Source organism: Aristolochia californica, unplaced genomic scaffold, assembly GCF_029961685.1.
Source record: "Aristolochia californica isolate CCGP_79_NKW_82.1479 unplaced genomic scaffold, dmAriCali1.0.hap1 SCAF_2, whole genome shotgun sequence".
NCBI classification, from domain to species: domain Eukaryota; kingdom Viridiplantae; phylum Streptophyta; class Magnoliopsida; order Piperales; family Aristolochiaceae; genus Aristolochia; species Aristolochia californica.
The window spans coordinates 38,371,202-38,389,339 of NW_027181881.1; the positions used below are offsets into that span (position 1 = coordinate 38,371,202).

At 35.7% G+C, this 18,138-nt stretch overlaps 1 protein-coding gene across 4 annotated transcripts; it reads left to right on the top strand.

Annotated features, from left to right (window-relative positions):
• The first annotated feature begins 4,063 nt into the window (after positions 1-4,063).
• Positions 4,064-17,247, top strand: LOC137957096 (ubiquitin-like protein ATG12). Of its 4 annotated transcripts, none has more exons than XR_011113313.1 (6): positions 4,064-4,255; positions 4,394-4,452; positions 11,901-11,969; positions 12,047-12,109; positions 16,280-16,415; positions 17,157-17,247. XR_011113313.1 is itself a non-coding variant. In XM_068804806.1 (5 exons), the coding sequence occupies exons 1-5, from the start codon at positions 4,222-4,224 to the stop codon at positions 16,337-16,339; spliced, it is 285 nt and encodes a 94-aa protein (XP_068660907.1). In that variant the 5' UTR covers positions 4,064-4,221; the 3' UTR covers positions 16,340-16,608. The 4 variants fall into 4 exon arrangements, 2 of the variants coding, with proteins under 2 accessions (XP_068660907.1, XP_068660908.1); XR_011113312.1 differs by lacking the exon at positions 17,157-17,247 and adding an exon at positions 17,036-17,103; XM_068804806.1 differs by lacking the exon at positions 17,157-17,247 and having other exon boundaries at positions 16,280-16,608.
• Positions 17,248-18,138: the final 891 nt, after the last annotated feature.

An 18,138-nucleotide genomic window follows, 5' to 3' on the forward strand; every position in this document is an offset into this window, starting at 1 on the left:
GGCGGATCCTTTGAGCTAAGTCTTTCTTCTCCTCCTCCTATTTTTGGTCCTCCATTTGATACTAGGCCTATTTCACTTTGCAAGGAACCTCGATCATGTACTAGGTCCTCCATTTATCACCCTATATCTAATTTTGTTTCTCGGCACCATTTATCTCCTTCTTGTTGCAATTTTCTTGCCTCTATTTCCTCAGTGTCTATTCCTCAATCGTATCAGGAGGCCCTCAAACATCTAGGATGAAAAGCGGCAATAAATGAGAAAATGACTGCTTTATATGAAAATCAGACACTTTATCCTAGTAAGAAACCAGTGGGTTGTTACTGGGTCTTTGCTATTAAACACAATCCAGATGGTTCTATGGCCCATCTGGTGGTTAAAGGGTATATTCAATGTTATGATGTTGACTTTGCAGAAACATTCTCTCCTGTGGCCAAGTTAAATTTAGTACGTACTTTATTATCAGTTGTAGGTAATTCTTATTGGTCTGTCTATCAACTTGATGTGAATAATGTTTTCCTCAATGGTGATATTAAAGAGGAGATTTATATGCATCAACCACTTGGTTTTGTGGTTGAGGGGGAGTCGGTATGTAAATTACAAAAATCTTTATATGGCTTAAAACAATCTCCTTGTGCTTGGATTGATAAGTTTAGTAAAGTGATGATTCTACTTGGGTTTACTTGATGTTCAACAGATCATTTAGTATTTGTAAAGAAAACCACAAATGGAGTTGTATTACTTGCGATATATGTGGTTGATATTGTTTTGATAGATAGTGATACATACAACATAAGTCAGGTCAAACACAAGATATGCAATGAATTCAAAACAAAAGACTTAGGACTTCTCAAATATTTCCTTGGCATTGAAGTCTTCCAGTCCATGCATGGTATTGTTCTATCACAGAAGAAATTGTACTTGACCTACTTAAAGATACATGATTGTTGGGATGTTGACCAACTAATAATCCCTTGGATGCAAATACCAAACTATATGCATGCTCTGGAGAAAATATTTATGTGGGTAGATACCAAAGGCTAGTAGGGAAGCTTATTTATCTTACCGTGACCAGACCAAATATTTCTCATCCTATAAGTGTTGTCAGTCAATATATGCATAAATCGGAACATACTTATTGGCAAACAATGGAAAGGATTCTTAGATATTTACAGAAGGATCCAAGAAAGGGACTCTTATATAAATGTCATAGTCATTTTAACATTGAAGGCTTTGCTAATGCAAATTGGGCCATGTCACTAGATGATAAAAAATCCACCTTTGCCTATTGTACTTTAGTTGGAGGCAATTTAGTCATCTAGAAGAGTAAAAAATAGAATGTTTTTGCAAGATCTAGTGTTGAGGCCCAAATATATAGATATGGCTCATGTAGTAAGTGAACTTCTATGAATTAAATCTCTCCTGACAGAATTAGGGTTCAACAAAAAGGCACCTATGGAACTTCACTATGACAACCAACCAGCCATTCACATTGCTTCTATTCCAGTCTTCCATGAGAGAACAAAGCACATTGAAGTGGATTATCATTTTATACGAGAAAAATTACAAGTTGGCATTATATGTCACAAATATGTCACAAAATATTTATATCAAAGACTCAAACCACGATATGCACCAATTTGACATCTTCTCACCACCAATTTGAGGGGGAGTGTTAGAAGCTATAATTTATCTCTAGTGGCATTGAGGCAAATGTTCTTGATTTCTTGTCTTTTTTTAACTTATTTAGGGTAAAGGGTATTGATGTAATCATTATTCTTTTACACACGTAAATAAAGATTAAGGGGGAGGATTAGGACTCTACTCTCACAACCATAATCCTCTCATTTCCCAACGTCCACTTCCCCTCTCTCAAACTAGTTTCCCCTCTTTCCTTTCTCTCTCTCTCTCTCTCTCTCTCTCTCTCTTCTTCATTCTCTCTTCTCTCTTCTTCATTTCTTCTTATCTTTTATTACCTCAACTTAGCCTAATCACCATGGGATCCTGAAAATAACATCCCTCTTAACTTTACTCGTTCATGATTACGCAACACTCAGTTGAAGAAGATAAGACCCTACAAAGAAGGCTCTTAATCAGAGACTTCCTATAAAATCAAAGTTTGAATATCCTACAAGAGAAAATTCATTTATCCTTAGAAAAAATAGTCCATAGTTTAGACTTTCCCTTAGGTACCTAAATATTCCATTGATTGTAGTTACATGAGACTCTTTTGGATTAGAATGGAATCTAGCATACAAACAAACTGTTAGAAGATAATTTAAATAGTATGGAGTTTGTGTTGGCTCAGGTGGTGTCTCAAAATCCTTGAGATTAATTACAAATTTTAAGTTCTTTAGTGTGTTATAAAAATTATGCAAGGAAATTCAAATGTAAAAGCAAGCATAAAAATAATTATAGAGAACACAACTTTTTTGTTATTGATGTTCAACTAGTGGTAGTCACCAACAAAAAAAACTCTTAATTAATGCGATATTTCACCTATTAAGTGATTATATAAAGTCTAAGGGGAGAGGATTAGGATTACACATTGAACCCTAAACCCTTCAAGCCTTCTTCACTCTTCGAGCACTCTTCTCTTCTCCTCTCCTTTTCTCTATATCTCTTCTCAAACTTCTTACCTAACAACTCACTCTCTCTTCCACTTCACCTCACCTAACTTTTGCATAAAGCCAACACTAATGGAATCCTAAGATTCAACATAGTAAAAATAGGTTAAATCTAAGTCCAAAATTCAGAAAATAAATATGCATTAATTCCTATTTTTACAACTAAACACAATGATTTGTCATTGGCAAGCCATGGAGACCAACAACTCCATAATCTAGGTTTGAATGAATGACAATTTGAATATTGTTGGTCAACTCTTTTTTTCTTTTAGTCGTTTGTAATCAAATCCTTCTAAGTGGTCAACTCATTTTTTACTTTTGAAAAACTTTTGTTTGCATCATGTGGTCGATTCCTTTGCATTTTACACTAAGAATGTACTTGACTCCTTCGTAAATGATCGACTCGCTTTGGCTTTTATACTTTTGAGTCTTCATTTTTTCCTTGAAGTGGCCAATCTAATGTATGTGGTCGACTCCTTTTGCCCCGATAAATGATTTACCCTTCTTTGTTGCAAAAATTAAATTTGTTTGTCATGCTTAACCATCTAGGTCTATTATCATCAAAATTATGACAAATGGATGGATCTTGAGACCTCACTCCAAACTTGCTTCTATGAAAAACCATCACTACATACCTACCAATGGTTGGGGGTGGGGTTAGATTTTTAAATTCATAATGAGTCTTATTGGGATGGGTTCCAGGTCAGGTTCATAGGGTGGGGATGGATTTTTATAGATTTGACCTGAATCAGAGCCATGCCCAACCCCTACCTGTGAGCATTAGGACTTGGCAGTATTCTAATAAGAAATTAAAAGTGAATTAAACGTTTTTAGTATCAAAAGATCTTGAAAGTGAATTGCAATTTGTTTTCAATGTATCATAATGTTTAGATTGAATATGGAAGTGATTTTAGCACTTTTGAAATAATTTTATTTGAATTTTGGAAAAATTAGGGAGTTTTATTTTTTAAGTTTTTGTCTTGCCAAATTTGTGTTAATGGGAGACTAACAATAATTTGTTGAAAATTGCCAATACTTCTACTCTAGAATGTCAAGAAAATTTAATTGTTTTCCGAAGGGAAATTTTTATTACACTATTTTGATGACTGCGAATAAACATCCTGAGATAAAAAAAAAAAAAAAGTGTGAAACAAGAAGAAATTAAGTTGAAGTCACTTAATTCAAATTTATTCATTAAATTAAAGATTAATTGAACCTAAGTTAGATGAATTTGATTCCATGGTCCTTTTATTTATGATTTTAGCTTTTCTTAGAATTTAGTTTTATGAAAGAAACCCAATTTTTTTTTACGTATCTGTGTTAACTCGGTCGAGTCAGAGCGACTCCAACGAGTTTTCGGACCTTGCCTGGCTGTCGTATGGTTACCTTATATATAATTGGTTATTTGGCTGCGGTGTCTCAGCATCGGGTCAGCCGTCTCTGCCCAAAGATTCATGGTCTTTTACGATTCATGATCTTTTACTTCGGGTTAGAATTATGAACGATTTGGTTCGTCTTTCCTGGTTCAGGCATACAATTAAACGTAATTCAAGCTTCCGAGTATTTTGACCCACAAGTTAGATCCTTCTCCGAAGTCATGGCAGCCGAGTCCCTGACGTCTGCACGCAAAGGTTCAATATTCAATCCCATCGTCCTAAATGTTCTTCATCTCTCTTTCATTTTGTAATTTCATTGCAAGTGGCTGTTGGGATTAAGTTATTCAACTGCTTTTATGCTTGTGTATTTATCAATTTGTTGAATTGACACAGTCGTCGTCCACCTTCGAGCTACAGGTGATGCTCCTATTCTTAAACAAGCGAAATTCAAGGTTAGCCGTACAATTCTGTTTTGTTATTTTCTCTAGATGATCGCCGTCGTAATGTGTATTCCAAATTTTTGTTAAGAGAATCTTAGTTGGAGGGAAACAATTGAATTACTGGTTCTCTTTTATTTGGTTGTTTTTCAAATGGTGAAAAGTGATTTGGAAGCAGGGTGGGTGCTTCCCTAAAATAGCCCCACTTCCTCTTGTCCTGTGCTATCTTATGGAACCTCTTTCCAAAAAGGGTTCTTTTTTAACTGAACTCTTCAAACATGACCTTTGCTATGCCATATTCTCAACATTGGACTTATGACCAAAGTTTTTAGTAGTCGGCCATATTCACAACATTGGACACAACTTTTATTTTGAAGGGATCACAACATTCACAATGTTGCATTGGTAATTAAACCTCTTTCTAGACAGGGTTCTCACTTTTAACTAAGCTCTTCAAACATGACCTTTTGCTATTCCATATTCTCATTGGACAACTTTTATTTTGAAGGGATCCCAAAATCTGACTAGAATTAAATCTTTTTTTATAATTGGCCTAATGAAGCAAGTTGGGTACATCAAATATGGCGTTAAGTCACAATGTTGCAACTCCCCCCCGAAAAAAAATAAAAATCTTGATCAGCGAACTATGCATTATTGGATTAAGCTTGAGTGACAAGTGGACAGCAAGTTCACTCTTGTTAACTGCAATTCTTTTTTTCGCATAAATGGCTTAGATCCTGAAAGTTTCAAATTGATCATTGGATAGGCTGTCAAAATAAAAAACAAAGAACTAAATAGAGTAAGCCCCTAGACAGCTTACAGAGAAAGGGTGTATCCCACAATAGTTATTGGAGGGAAGATCCTCTTTTGCTAGACTTGTGAGCAATGGAGAAGTTACCCAGTAGCTAAATTCATGACATTTTCTATAAGCTGATGTAATTTTTGTTGTGGAAATTTCAGTGCCATAAAAATGTTGTCTGGATTTTTTTATTAGTTTCTACTGAGTTCATGTTGAAAAAGAATGACATGAGTTAATTAATGTTGAAATGCATCTATGGGTTGATGAAGTAGTGGTAGGTTAATAGTCTCCCTTTAAATGCCCTGCGTAGGGAAGTATGTGGTAAGGACATAGGTTGCATTAGTATGCATTAGTTTACTTTCCAAATTTATTTCCTTTCCTATTGTAACTCAAGGACTGTTGTAATGGTATTTTATTATGATTGTAATATAAATATAAAAGGAGTCACAAAGTCCTCACACTCACGACCCACGTGGGTCTTTCTCCCATCATTTAGTCTTCTTCTTCTCTTTCTATTTCACTCTCCTGCTAAACTTAACACCTTGCATCCCACTTCCCTCTCTTCTTTCCCTCATCTTTCTCCTCTGTGAGCGCCAGGTCGACACCTTGGATGTCTTGGAAGTAGAATCTGGTGGGGTGAGTGATCTCAGGCATGACCTACTGAGGTTGTCTCTTTAGTCAGCTACCATCACTTAAATCCCATTTCAGGTTAAAAAAATGTTTAGTTATGTAGGTATGAGCTATCTCAATCTTTTACAAGTATATCGTATAAATAATGAATTTGTTTCAAGATAGGTCTCCATTTGTCAGACTTTTATTCTTCCCTGGATTCCCATGATTTTTACTAAAGGAGTTTTTTAGCCTGTCCAATCCATCATTTAACATGTATAGAGCACTTCTATATGATCTCCTCTTTTTAAATAAATTATTGCCTTTTGAGAAAATCTACATGTTCTGTGATCTATGATTCTTTTCTGTTAGTGTTCAATGCATGTGTAATACCTTGTAATTATTAATGGTTTGTTCGGTATTTTTACCTTTATCATGCATTAGGGTTTCTACCCAATTCTATAAATAAGAACCCTAGAGAGGATGAGCTCATAAATCAGGTTTCTCTCCTTTGGCCTAAACAACTTCTTTCCACTCGAGCTCTTCTCTTTCCTCTCTTCTTCTCTTTTTCTCTCTTCCACTTCTTCTTACCTCTTCTCCTCTTCAACCCTAAACTTCTCTAGCATGAAACCCTTGAATCTAACATGGTAACAAAGCAAGGGTTCTAGGGTTTCAAAACAAGCTGCTCTAAGTCAAGGTAAGCTTGTTAGAGGAAGTCCAAGTTAAGCCTTTGGAGGGTGAAGTTGCTGAAAAAAATTCCAGCAAAACTTTGAATCAGTTAAGGTCTATTCATTCCCATCCTTTGTGTGTTTTTTTGTTCCTTCAAATAACAGCTTTGAGTTTCTTAATTGTGCGTCCAAAGCAATGGAAAATTTTCTTGTTGGAAGATGGGCCCAAGCCCACACGACCAAGCCCACATATCTAAGAGTGTTGGAAGATGGGCCCAAGCCCATAAGATAAGATGGGTTCAAGCCCACATACCTAAGAATGTTGGCAGATGGGCCCAACCCCATAAGATATGGACCCACTGAAGAGTTACAGTTTAAAGGTGTTTTAGTCATGTTAGTCTTCTATTTATTTTGGGTTATTTAAATATGTTAGGACTTATCTTTAAGTGTTAGAGTTTGGGTGTAATTGGGACAAAGGTAGTTTTATTGTAATTGGACTCTATTACCTTCCTCTATTATAAATAGAGGTTCATGTACTCTGATTATAATAGGTCAATGAAGTATTTCCCTTTTCCATAAATTCGATGTGGCATCAGAGCAGGTTATGTGAGTTGACTTGGTCAACCCACTGAGATAATGAAATCCTTTTCTCTAAACCCTAAACCCTAAGTCTAGGTTCGTATTTTTTTTCTTTTCAGTCCCTACACCCGTTAGTTTTCTTTGGCGTTTTCACGTCTATACTGAGCTTTTCATATTGCAAATTATATATTGATGAAAAGATATTCAAGTCTACTTTCTAAGGAAAAATGATTTTTTCCAATCGGAGTTATCTACAAAGAGAAATCGATATTTGAAGAAGCGAAGGTCAGATTGCAAAAGAGGTTCGAGCAGCGGCAGAAAGCTTCAACTTCCGAGGTATTTTATGCTATCAAGAACGAGACTTAATATGGAGAATTATATATCAAAAGAACGATCTAGAATTCTATTTTCTTACCTATTCGACCAATTCTCTATTTGTGTTTTTTATAAGGAGATATTGATCTTGGAAGAGTCAATGGTCATGCTGGCAAAAGGAGAAACATTACTTAGTTCGGCCAGATGATAGAGACCGAAATCTATCAGATTATTTATCTTCTGATAATTATATTTTATGAAGAGAAGTTATACTTGGATGAAAGGTATTTAAGTCTAGTTTCAGAAGGAGAAAATTTCATGTCAATCCGATCTATATTTAAAGATATATTCGCATTGGAAGAATCACAGGTCATGTTAGTATTCTGTTGCATTGGATAATCCAAATTTAAGCCCATTGTTTTGCGTCACTTTTTGAGTTGCTATATCAAGAAAATATCATACTTCTCCCTAGTTTGAGGGCTTATTTATACATTTCTGTTATTTGGGCTCGTTGCTACATCTATGATATTTGGTTTAAGTTAGGATCACTACCATTACCTCCCAGCTTGAGGGGAAGAAGTAGAAGAAAGAGATATTTTATTCCATATGTTGTGGATAAGTTTTATGTGACCAAAATATTCAAGAAAGGGGGAGCACAAATGAAACTTGTGCATCTAAGAAGAAATTTTTATATCGGATTATTTCATAGGTCCTTTTACAAGGTTTATTATTTTGGTTCGTGTTATATGGACCCAAGCCTATTTCAACTGCAACTATTATGTCTCTTTGGATGAGACATTATTATTGAAGAAGAAGTGGCCACACTATATGTTACATCACTGTGACGAAGGAGTTTATTACTACATCCACTACCCGTAAGGACATCTATGTTATTTCACCGTGATGGAAGAGTTTATTACTAACTCTATGTTATACCCCCATGGATTGACATTTATTAGTCCTACCACTTGAGAGTCGTTGTCCTGTGGAGGGACATGGTGATGGAGGAGTTTTTTTTATTACCCTTCTGAACAGCGTATAGACCCACTACCTATATTAATAGGAGTGACACTACCTACAGAAGATAGGAGTGAGCCGAACATCTAACATGAGTTATTTGACTGGATTATGGAGCAATGTCATACGTCATGAAGTGATTTTACTCTCACTTATCTTTTAACAACTGGGCCTTATAAATGAAAGCACCAGCGTGAGGGGGAGTGCTGGAAGATATAGAGGACTGCCATTTTATACAAAAAAATTCTATACATCATTTGCAATAAGCTGGGAGTTCATGATGTTCTCTCACCCCCAACTTGAGGGGGAGTGTTGGAAAATGGGTCCAAGCCCACACGACCAAGGAAGACCCACATATCTAAGAGTGTTGGAAGATGGACCCAAGCCCATAAGATATGGATCCACAGAAGATGGACTCAAGCCCATACAACCAAGGAAGGTCCACATACCTAAAAATGTTGGAAGATGGGCCCAAACCCATAAGATATGGACCCACAAAAGAGTTTTAATTTAAAGGTGTTTTAGTCATGTTAATCTTCTATTTATTTTGGGTTATTTAATTATGCTAGGATTTATCTTTAAGTGTTAGAGTTTGGGTGTAATTGGGACAAAGGTAGTTTTATTGTAATTGGACTCTACTACCTTCCTCTATTATAAATAGAGGTTCATGTACTCTGATTATAATAGGTCAATGAAGTATTCAACAAATCAAGAAGGACTTGAATAATGTGTTTCAAACAACAGACCTTAGTCTATTGAACTATTTTTTTGGTATAGAAGTCCTTCAATCTAGCTATGGCATAATCCTATCTTTAAGGAAGTATGTACTTGATCTTCTACATGAAACTAGAATGTGTGGGTGTAAATGTGGAGATACTCCTATGGAACCAAATATAATATTATATACTAATTCTACAAATAATATTGATATTGGCAGATTCCAACAAGTGGTTGTAAAACTTATATATTTAACAGTTAGAAGACCAGACATTTCTTACTCATTTAGTGTTATTTAGGTATCAACTTCGACAATCTTATTAGCTAGTATTGGAAAAAATCCTTAGAAATTTAAAAAAAAAATCAGGTCAAGGCCTAATAATGCCATGGGCAAACCAATATTGAAGGTTTTGTAGATGCAGATTGGGTTGGTTTACCAAGTGTATTTCAGGTTATTGCACTACAATAGGAGGAAACCTAGTCACTTGGAGAAACAAAAAATAAAGTGTGGTGGATAGGTTTAGTGTTGAAGCAGAATACAGGGCAATTAATGAGCTATTGTAGCTCAAGTCTCTGTTGACATAACTCAGTTTTCCAATACCCAAGCCTATGCAACTACATCGTGACAACCAAGCGGCTATTCACATCGCAACCAATCTAGTTTTCCATGAAAGAACAAAGCACTTCGAAATTGATTGCCATTTTGTTTGAGAAAAACTACAAGCTGGTGTTATATCTATGTAATGTATTCCCTCCAGGAATCAACTAGTAGACATATTCATAAAGACCATAGCAGCTGGTCCACTATCTTCAACTTGTCTAAAACTTGGAATTTTTAATGTTTTTGCACTAACATGAGGTTAGTGTTAAAGAAGTACCAATAGCATATCTTGTAATTAAGGGGTTGATTGGCATACTTTGTAGTTACTAAAGGGTTTTTGTGGTAGTTTTTACTTTATCATGTATTAAGAATTCTACCCAATTCTATTAATAAGAACCCTAGAGAGGATGAACTCAATAACTCGAGCTCCTCTCCTTTGGCCTAAACAGCTCCTTTCTACATGAGCTCTTCTCTTCCCTCTCTTCTTCTTCTCTTTTTCTCCCTACCACTTCTTCTTTCTTCTTCTTCTCTTTAACCTTAAACTTTTCAACCATAAACCCTAGAATCTGACTGCATGTAACAACTTAATTTGAACATAGTGAATAATTCGTTTTGTGAAGTTGGGTCCCAGGCTTTCTCCCCATTCTCTGGAACATCCATCAGGGATAATTGGAGAAGCTTAGCCCAGCTCCACCTCTCCTCGAAGCCTCCTGTCATATGCGAATGGACCCCGCCTCCTGCTGGAGTCCTTAAACTGAATTTCGACGGCTCTTCTCTTGGTAACCCTGGTTTAGTTGGGTTTGGTGGCGTGATCTGGGACTCTCTTGGGAACCAGATCGTCTCTTTCTCCGGGCCCCTTGGTATTGTAGACTCCACAATGGCTGAACTCCAAAGCCTCCTCAATGGGCTTCGTGTTTTTCGTGATCATTGCTCCGGACCTGTCCTGATCGAGGGAGACTCTAAGGTGGTGATCGGTTGGTGCCAGCATGCCTCTACTCCTCCGTGGCATCACTGGGATGCTTTTTTTGAAGTTTTGGATATTGTAAATCTTTTGGAGTGTTTCTGGTCTCTCATTCCGAGATCAGCAAATTCTGTGGCTGATGCTCTAGCCAAGCAAGGAGCCACCTTGCAATCTCTTGTTATCAAGAGTTAGCTCCTTTTGTTGCTCTTAATAAAGTTCACATTTCATAAAAAAAAAAATTGGGTCCCAGGCCCCATCCCAAAATGACTAGCCAACTTAAGAAACCTTTTTTCCAACTAATAAACTCAAGATCTTTGTACTCACTAATCCATGTGGGACTATTCCTTAACACTCCCCCTCACTTATAGGCCCTTTTTTGTGGTTTTACAAGTGGATAGTTTAGGTGTAGGCTATTTTTTTTGTGGTTCTACAAGTGGATAGTTTAGGTGTAGGCCTTTTTTTTGTGGCTCTACAAGTGGATAATTTTAGGTGTAGGCCCTCTATTGTGGCTCTACAAGTGGATAACTTAGGTGTAGACCCTCTTTTGTGACTCTACAAGCAGATAGTTTAGGTGTAGGCTCTCTTTTGTGGCTCTACAAGTAGATAGGTTAGGTGTATGCCCACGTATGAGTACTTGCTCTGATACCATGTGAAGTTGGGTCCAAGGCCCATCCCAAAATGACAAGCCAACTTAGGAAACCTTTTTCCCAACTAATAAACTCAAGATCTTTGTACTCACTAATCCAATTGGGACTATTCCTTAACACGTTTAAACATTAAGGTGGATCAGCTAAGGTTTTGAAGGATGGTGTGGTGTGATGGATTCTTCTCTCTGTGAGGTGCTGGTGAAGCAATGATGGTGGTTTTTACTTTATGGACTAACTTCAAAATGGCGTTTTACTTTTTGGACTGAATTTTAAATGGGGGAGCTTCCTTTAAGTTTTTTCACTGTCTAGTTTCAATGCATCAGTTCTTGCATGTTGTATTAGACTATTAGCCAATTATTTAGCTATGGAATGGGCTGAATCCCAACCCCTTTTACTCCATGTTTTTTGTACTTATCGTAATAGTGTATTTACTTTCTTTGCAGCTGGTTGAATGTGTTGTCTTCCATTGTTTGTGTTTTCTTTTATACGATTTCCTTCATTTGGAAAAAAAATGACCTGCCATTTTTATGGCCTTATAAATGTTCTGTAGATAGCTGGAAGGGACAAATTTGCAAAGGTCATTGACTTCCTTCGCCGACAACTTCATAGAGACACATTGGTATTTATTCTTTAAGTTAGTCTAGTATAATGCTGTAAATGCTAAGTATAGAAATATTAATGAGTTTCCAAATGCAGTTTGTGTATGTCAACAGTGCCTTCTCACCAAATCCGGATGAACTGGTGATTGATCTTTACAATGTAAGTTGTTAGGGCCTTAAGCATTATGCATTTACTTGTTCTAGAAGTGAAGTGATAACAATAAAGTAAAGTGGTTTAATTTTTTGTGTGAAATTTTTGCAAATTCAATAACTCTAACTTTTATGTGTGTTGTTTGTTTAAGCTACTGAGAGCTTTATGATGTTGGATTGTGTTTGCACCATTCGTAGGATTAACTGAAGTGATGGATGGAGAACTGTTGCATCAGTGTCTGAGTAGTGTTAGGACTTTCTCACCTCTTTCTGTTGTGTCTATGGTGGACTCTTTAAATGATGGGAGAACTTTAGAGAGAGAGAGAGAGAGAGAGAGAGAGAGAGAGAGAGAGAGAGAGAGATAGATAGAGAATGAAAGTGTTGACATGTGGAAATTGACCTCCTTTATTCAGGGAACCTGCCTTGACCTGCTCCACTTAAAATGAGGGAGGGAAGGGATTGACTGGAAAGACGGTGTTGGATGACCCCTCCTTTTGGAAACAGGTGCTTCACCTTGAGTGAATGGAGGAGAGTTCCGACCCTTTCTCTACACTTTCTGCAACCCAGAAAGAGCTTCTGAGTTCTCTTTGAATTGCTAAGGTTGCTCCCTTCACTCTTTCTGCAAGTACGGAGAACTCTTGAGCTCTTTCTTTGACCAGAGAGAGTTCACAAGCTCTTTCTGCAATCAAAGAGAGCTGGGGCGGGGGGAGTTCCCCCTCCCTTTTCTGTGAGCTCTCTGTTGGCATGCAACAAGATCATGCTTGCAAGGATGCAGTGTGGAAACTTTAAGCAGGGTTTTAGGTCTCTTCAGAATTTGGAAAAAAATTTCCTATTATCAAATGCAAGTTGCATGATGGATGCAGATTTGTAAGATGGACTAGAAAGAAGATGACAGGTCTTGTGTTAATGAGATAAATTAGCACACCCACTTGTCTTTGAGGCTAGCTGGAATCACAAAAGAAATCTATCTCCACTTATAGCAACTTCAACCAATCTTACTGAAATCTTCAATTAAATGACCATAAAGGGAGTATATATTGCCGAAACAATTAAAAGGAATGAAAAAAGAAGAGAAGATACAGAAAGAAGGATGAGAAGTTTGGAAGTTTGGGTGCATGTTTAACGGATCAAACTTGACACCCACATTCTCTCTATTATAAAAAGATCTCAGCGTTACAATTAATTGATGAAATACCCTTCCATTAAGTAATTAATAGACTACATTATCAAAGGACTACATACCTTTAGATCACTAAATTCACAAACAGATATATATATATATATATATATATATATATATATATATACGTGCATATATTTGTCTAAAGTAAAATGAGCATGACCATTGAAATGGTGACGCTTAGCTGGTTTCATCAGGACTATGGGACTCGGTCTGGTTGAACCGGAGCATCACAGTTTGAGCCCCAAATATTGGGAAGAAAGGCTTGTTTTCTGATTCTTCCTCTTCAAGCTGTCTGTAATGACTTAAAGAGTTACAATTGTATGTAAGAAAAAATAATCTTCGATGTGCCAAACTAGTGACAACCATTTTTGTTCTGCTTTTGCTCTATGAGGTTTAGATTTAATCGTGATTCATCAGATCATACAACAAGAGTTACTCTCAACTTGGTAAGAATGAAATGATAAAATGGGAACCAAATAGATGTTTGCATATACCTCATTCTAATGTCCTGCGTCTATGCTTCTAAGTCATCTCATTGGTTTTATTTAATTCTTCTTTTGCATTATTAATTAAATTTTTCAGTGGAGAGATAAACTGGGTGGTGCCAAAAAAATATATACCCTAGTTATCATCATTGTATGTATTCTGTTTGTTGGCAGGACCAAGCATTGTTGGTATGAATTCCACATAAAATGTTGGGATGAAGATATTGTTGGAATGATTTCCTGCTGCTGGAACCTGAATGTAATCAAACAATTGCATGATCTGTATTTAGTCCTATGAAAATCTAATGTCCTTATAGAAGGAAAATAATGAAAGAACTTCCTGTGATGATGACGAGGCCCAAGAGGCCATAACCTCCCAAGACACTTATAAGGAAGTCTTGGGGTAATTGTGTCAAAAATGTTTGGTTGTCTAAGTGCCACTTTGATCTTAGGAAAGGAAAATGACTCATTTTTATAGAATTAATGATACTCAAAATTCCAAGAGATATTTGATGCCCATTGACTATGAACTTGGGACTTGGGCTGCATTACTTCTTCGAGTAGAAGATCAATTACCATCCAGATAAATCTGATATTTGAATAAGATTAAGAAGAATTCAGATTGAGAATAATCAGGAATATGCAGGAATACACAGAATAGTTCAACAGTCTAACTCATGATTATGATCAGGAAAAAAAGTGATTTCTGCCTTTTATAGGTATACAAACTAACAAATTATGAATCTACTATATTGTCCACTCCAGGAAATAAACTTTAATTTAGACTTACTAAATCTAGTTCTATTTGATGGAAAAGAAACTCAAAATAGGAAATAGTCTCTACCTTAACTTGCTAAATTTAGGCTACATTAATTTAGAAACAAGGACCCAAACTTAAAATAGGAAATTATTACCTAAAAAACTTTTTGATTGAAGTTTTTGACTAAAACAGCAAGACTTGTCTAGTTACAACAACTAATTTCAGCATGCTTTGCAATTTAGAGGAACTTCGTAATTTAGGACATTTTTACTCTTAGAACTTGTCTTAAATATTTCTCAGGTAGATTCTCCACATTATGATGTACTATATCACACCCATAATATAACTTAATGCCACACCTCGATATGTTAGCAGAAAATTACTACTAGGGCCTCTTGTTGTTTACCTTGCTTTGCTATGTGAGTTGAATGAGGTTGGACGAACTTCCACTCCTGAAGAACTCTAACATGTACATAATGGGCACATAATTCCTCACTGTATTAGGTGTCTAGGTTTCTTGAAAGATGTTAAACAGTTGCTGCAGAGATTTTATAATCACTCTCCAAGCAGATTACATTGTTGGCAATACTGCAAAGTACTAATGATCATCGTTCTGATGCACGATGTTCTTTTTCAGAACACTTTAACCTGACATATGCTTACTTCACAGGTGATAAAAAACTATTTTAATATGCCTGAGTCTAGTTAGCAATCCCTTTGAGTTAGTGGTTATATAAAAAATTTATCCCTTTGAGTTAGTAGTTATCTAAAAATTTTATGTTTGGAATCAGAAGAGGTTGATCATATTTTTCAGCCGTATTTGTGTCAAGGATGGCTGAAATATTTTAAAAAATAATACAAACTGATGGATTTTTACCTGTTGGTGGGTAAGAGAATCCTCTTATTCAGTGGTTGTACTTGTGCACAACATGTCTAGCTAGTTATCTAAGAACTACAGTTTCTATAGGAGAATAGTCCCATATATATTTAGGCTTGGAAAGATTTTATGCTTATTATTTGGGAGGAGGTCTTTTAAATTTGGCTAATCATTTTCATAGGAGCTGATCCAACTTTAGTAATTAGTAAGAAATCTGATTTTATGGAGGTTTAGTTGCAAGTAAGACAGACAGTAGTTAAGGTAGACATGCTGCTTTGTGAAAACTCCAAGCAGAATTTGGTAAGTGCAAGGAATGTTGCAAAGAGTTAATACTAGTATTTGGTAAAAGAAAACATGCATGTATCATTTGTCCAACAAGTGCAAGGAATAGCCCAAAGAAGACGGCGACTCTCACATATAAAAAAAAGGAGGTACCTTGAAAATTGCATTCCTGAACAACCTTTTCTGACGCATTGATCTTCTGTTTGGCTAAGTTGTAGGGCTTCTCAGCTTGGAATGAGAGAAAACAAGGAGAGAAAGTTGAGTTGTTAGGTTTGAAAGCACTGGGAGAGAGAGACAGAGAGAGAGACAGAGAGTCTAATAGAAGAATACAAACTCCTTTGAGTCCATTCCTGAATTACTGCCCGCATGACATGTATGTACAAATATATTCTTTTCATGGGATTATGAATTGTTTATGGCCTTAAAAAGATGATTTAGTTGCAAATGGTTTCAGTTAAATTGACAAAGAAAAAGAAAATGCTCTGCTACAACTTAGGAACATGGATTCAATTCAAAAATAAAAAACAACCCAAATTCTTGATTGGTTTCGTACTTTCCGTTAACATGTTGCTGTCACTGTGCCTGAACTGCAGAATTTTGGGTTTGACGGGAAACTGGTTGTCAATTATGCCTGCTCGATGGCATGGGGTTAACTCAGTGAAAAGCGTCCCATTGCCGTCACAATGTGCAGTCTTGAGATATATTATGCCGCATTCATCAGATCACCTTGTAAGTTCTATACCCATTAATTCATTCTGCTTTGCTGTTTTCTCTGAAGTAGGTAACATTCTCTCAAGTGTAACTTACAAAATATTTAAAGAACATGAGAATGATAGTTGTGGACCAGTCCATGAGATTCGTTTATGTAACCATGTAAATCAGTTTATGGCAATTTGTGTTTAAATTGGTTTTAATTTAAAGATCATGATCCAAGTGTTTAACAATGTGTTTTTACTATTTTTTTTGGTTTTTATAAGTTTCTAATTTATTTTTTATGTTTCATAGAACTTCCCTGAAAAGTTTTCAAATTTTCTTAATTTTTGGCCTCTTACAACTTTTCACTGTTTTTCACTTTTTCCTTATTTTATTTCCCGTTTCTCAGTTTCACTCTCCATTACTTTTTCTCAGTTCTTTCTAATTATGCTTGAACCCGTGGGTGGGAGCTAGTCTACAAAGAGACTGACTAGAAAAGAAATTTTGGAGCTGTTTTTATGGTTCTAGGACTTTTTAAGTTTATGTTTTGTCTCGCTCTTGTATAGAGTGGGGTGGGCACCAGGTCAGGTTTTTGGGGGAACCCAATCCAACCCAAACCAAAAACCCGGGGACGGGTTTTACATTTCACTATGCAGATTGGGGATGGGGCTAGAAAAAAACCCCGAATCTGCCCCGTGCTAACCCGACCTATGAAGTTTATACGTGTAATTCCCTTAGAAAATTTATAAATGACATATATTACATTTCACTATGCAGATTGGGGATGGGGCTAGCAAAAAACCCCGAATCCGCCCCGTGCTAACCCGATCTATGAAGTTTATACGTGTAATATAATTTTGTAAGATTCTCAAGGAAATATTAGAACTCTTTGACTAAAAGATCTTCTTTTGAGCTCCTGCGAAATGTTACCTAATGTTTCATTAACCTGTTACAATGTTTCAAATGTTGAGCTCGCTTGTGACTTTATAGGACCCATTAGTTCAACAATTTTGTAAAAAAAAGTAAAGGTTATAAACTAAAATGGCATATTTCTAAATTGGTATGTTTTTAATAGTAGTCTTACAATCAGAATCTAAATGACTAAATTTCATTTTTGATAAAATTTTTATTATATAGTAATAGTTTTATATATATATATATATATATATATTTAAAAATCTAACTGTGGAAGTGTGGATTGGCCTTCTCTCCATTACATTATGAAAAAATAGAGGGGGGAGGAGCCCGTTCACTTATAAGTATAGTAACCATGTTTATTTTGGTTAATTATCTTTTTAGGTATATATTCTATTTATGTATATTATAAAAGTTTACTCATTTTCTTCTTTATATCATACTTTTCATTTGGGGGCACTAACACTGGAATCTTTTTCTAGTGCACTTGAACTTGTCTATACTAACACCCAAAGATGAGTTGAAGTTGAATCAATTTATTTAAGTTTAATTTAATTCTTCACTTCAATTCAAGTTTTTTGTGGACTAACCCCCCCTTAAGAACATTTCATTCAACCTATTTTTTGTTTTTGTGTAATATAGTTAAAGCACCCCTATGGTTTGAAATTACAAAATTATCAACATGATTAGAAAATAAAGACACCTTTTCATCCAACATATCTCCTATTTTCATCAAAATTAAAAATATTTATACAATAAAATTATCAAAATGCCAGTAGATTTTATCATAAACATTTTGGAGGTTTTCCAAATTGTTTTTGAAAACTTGTAACCGACTTTTATT

What these genes read in the sequence shown, in the direction of transcription:
- LOC137957096 (XM_068804806.1), top strand. Translation starts at nt 4,222, where the DNA reads ATGGCAGCCGAGTCCCTGACGTCTGCACGCAAAG. An exon ending in TTAAACAAGCGAAATTCAAG is followed by an intron (nt 4,453 to 11,900) that starts GTTAGCCGTACA and finishes AATGTTCTGTAG; the next exon opens with ATAGCTGGAAGGGACAAATT. An exon ending in TGGTGATTGATCTTTACAAT is followed by an intron (nt 12,110 to 16,279) that starts GTAAGTTGTTAG and finishes CCTGAACTGCAG; the next exon opens with AATTTTGGGTTTGACGGGAA.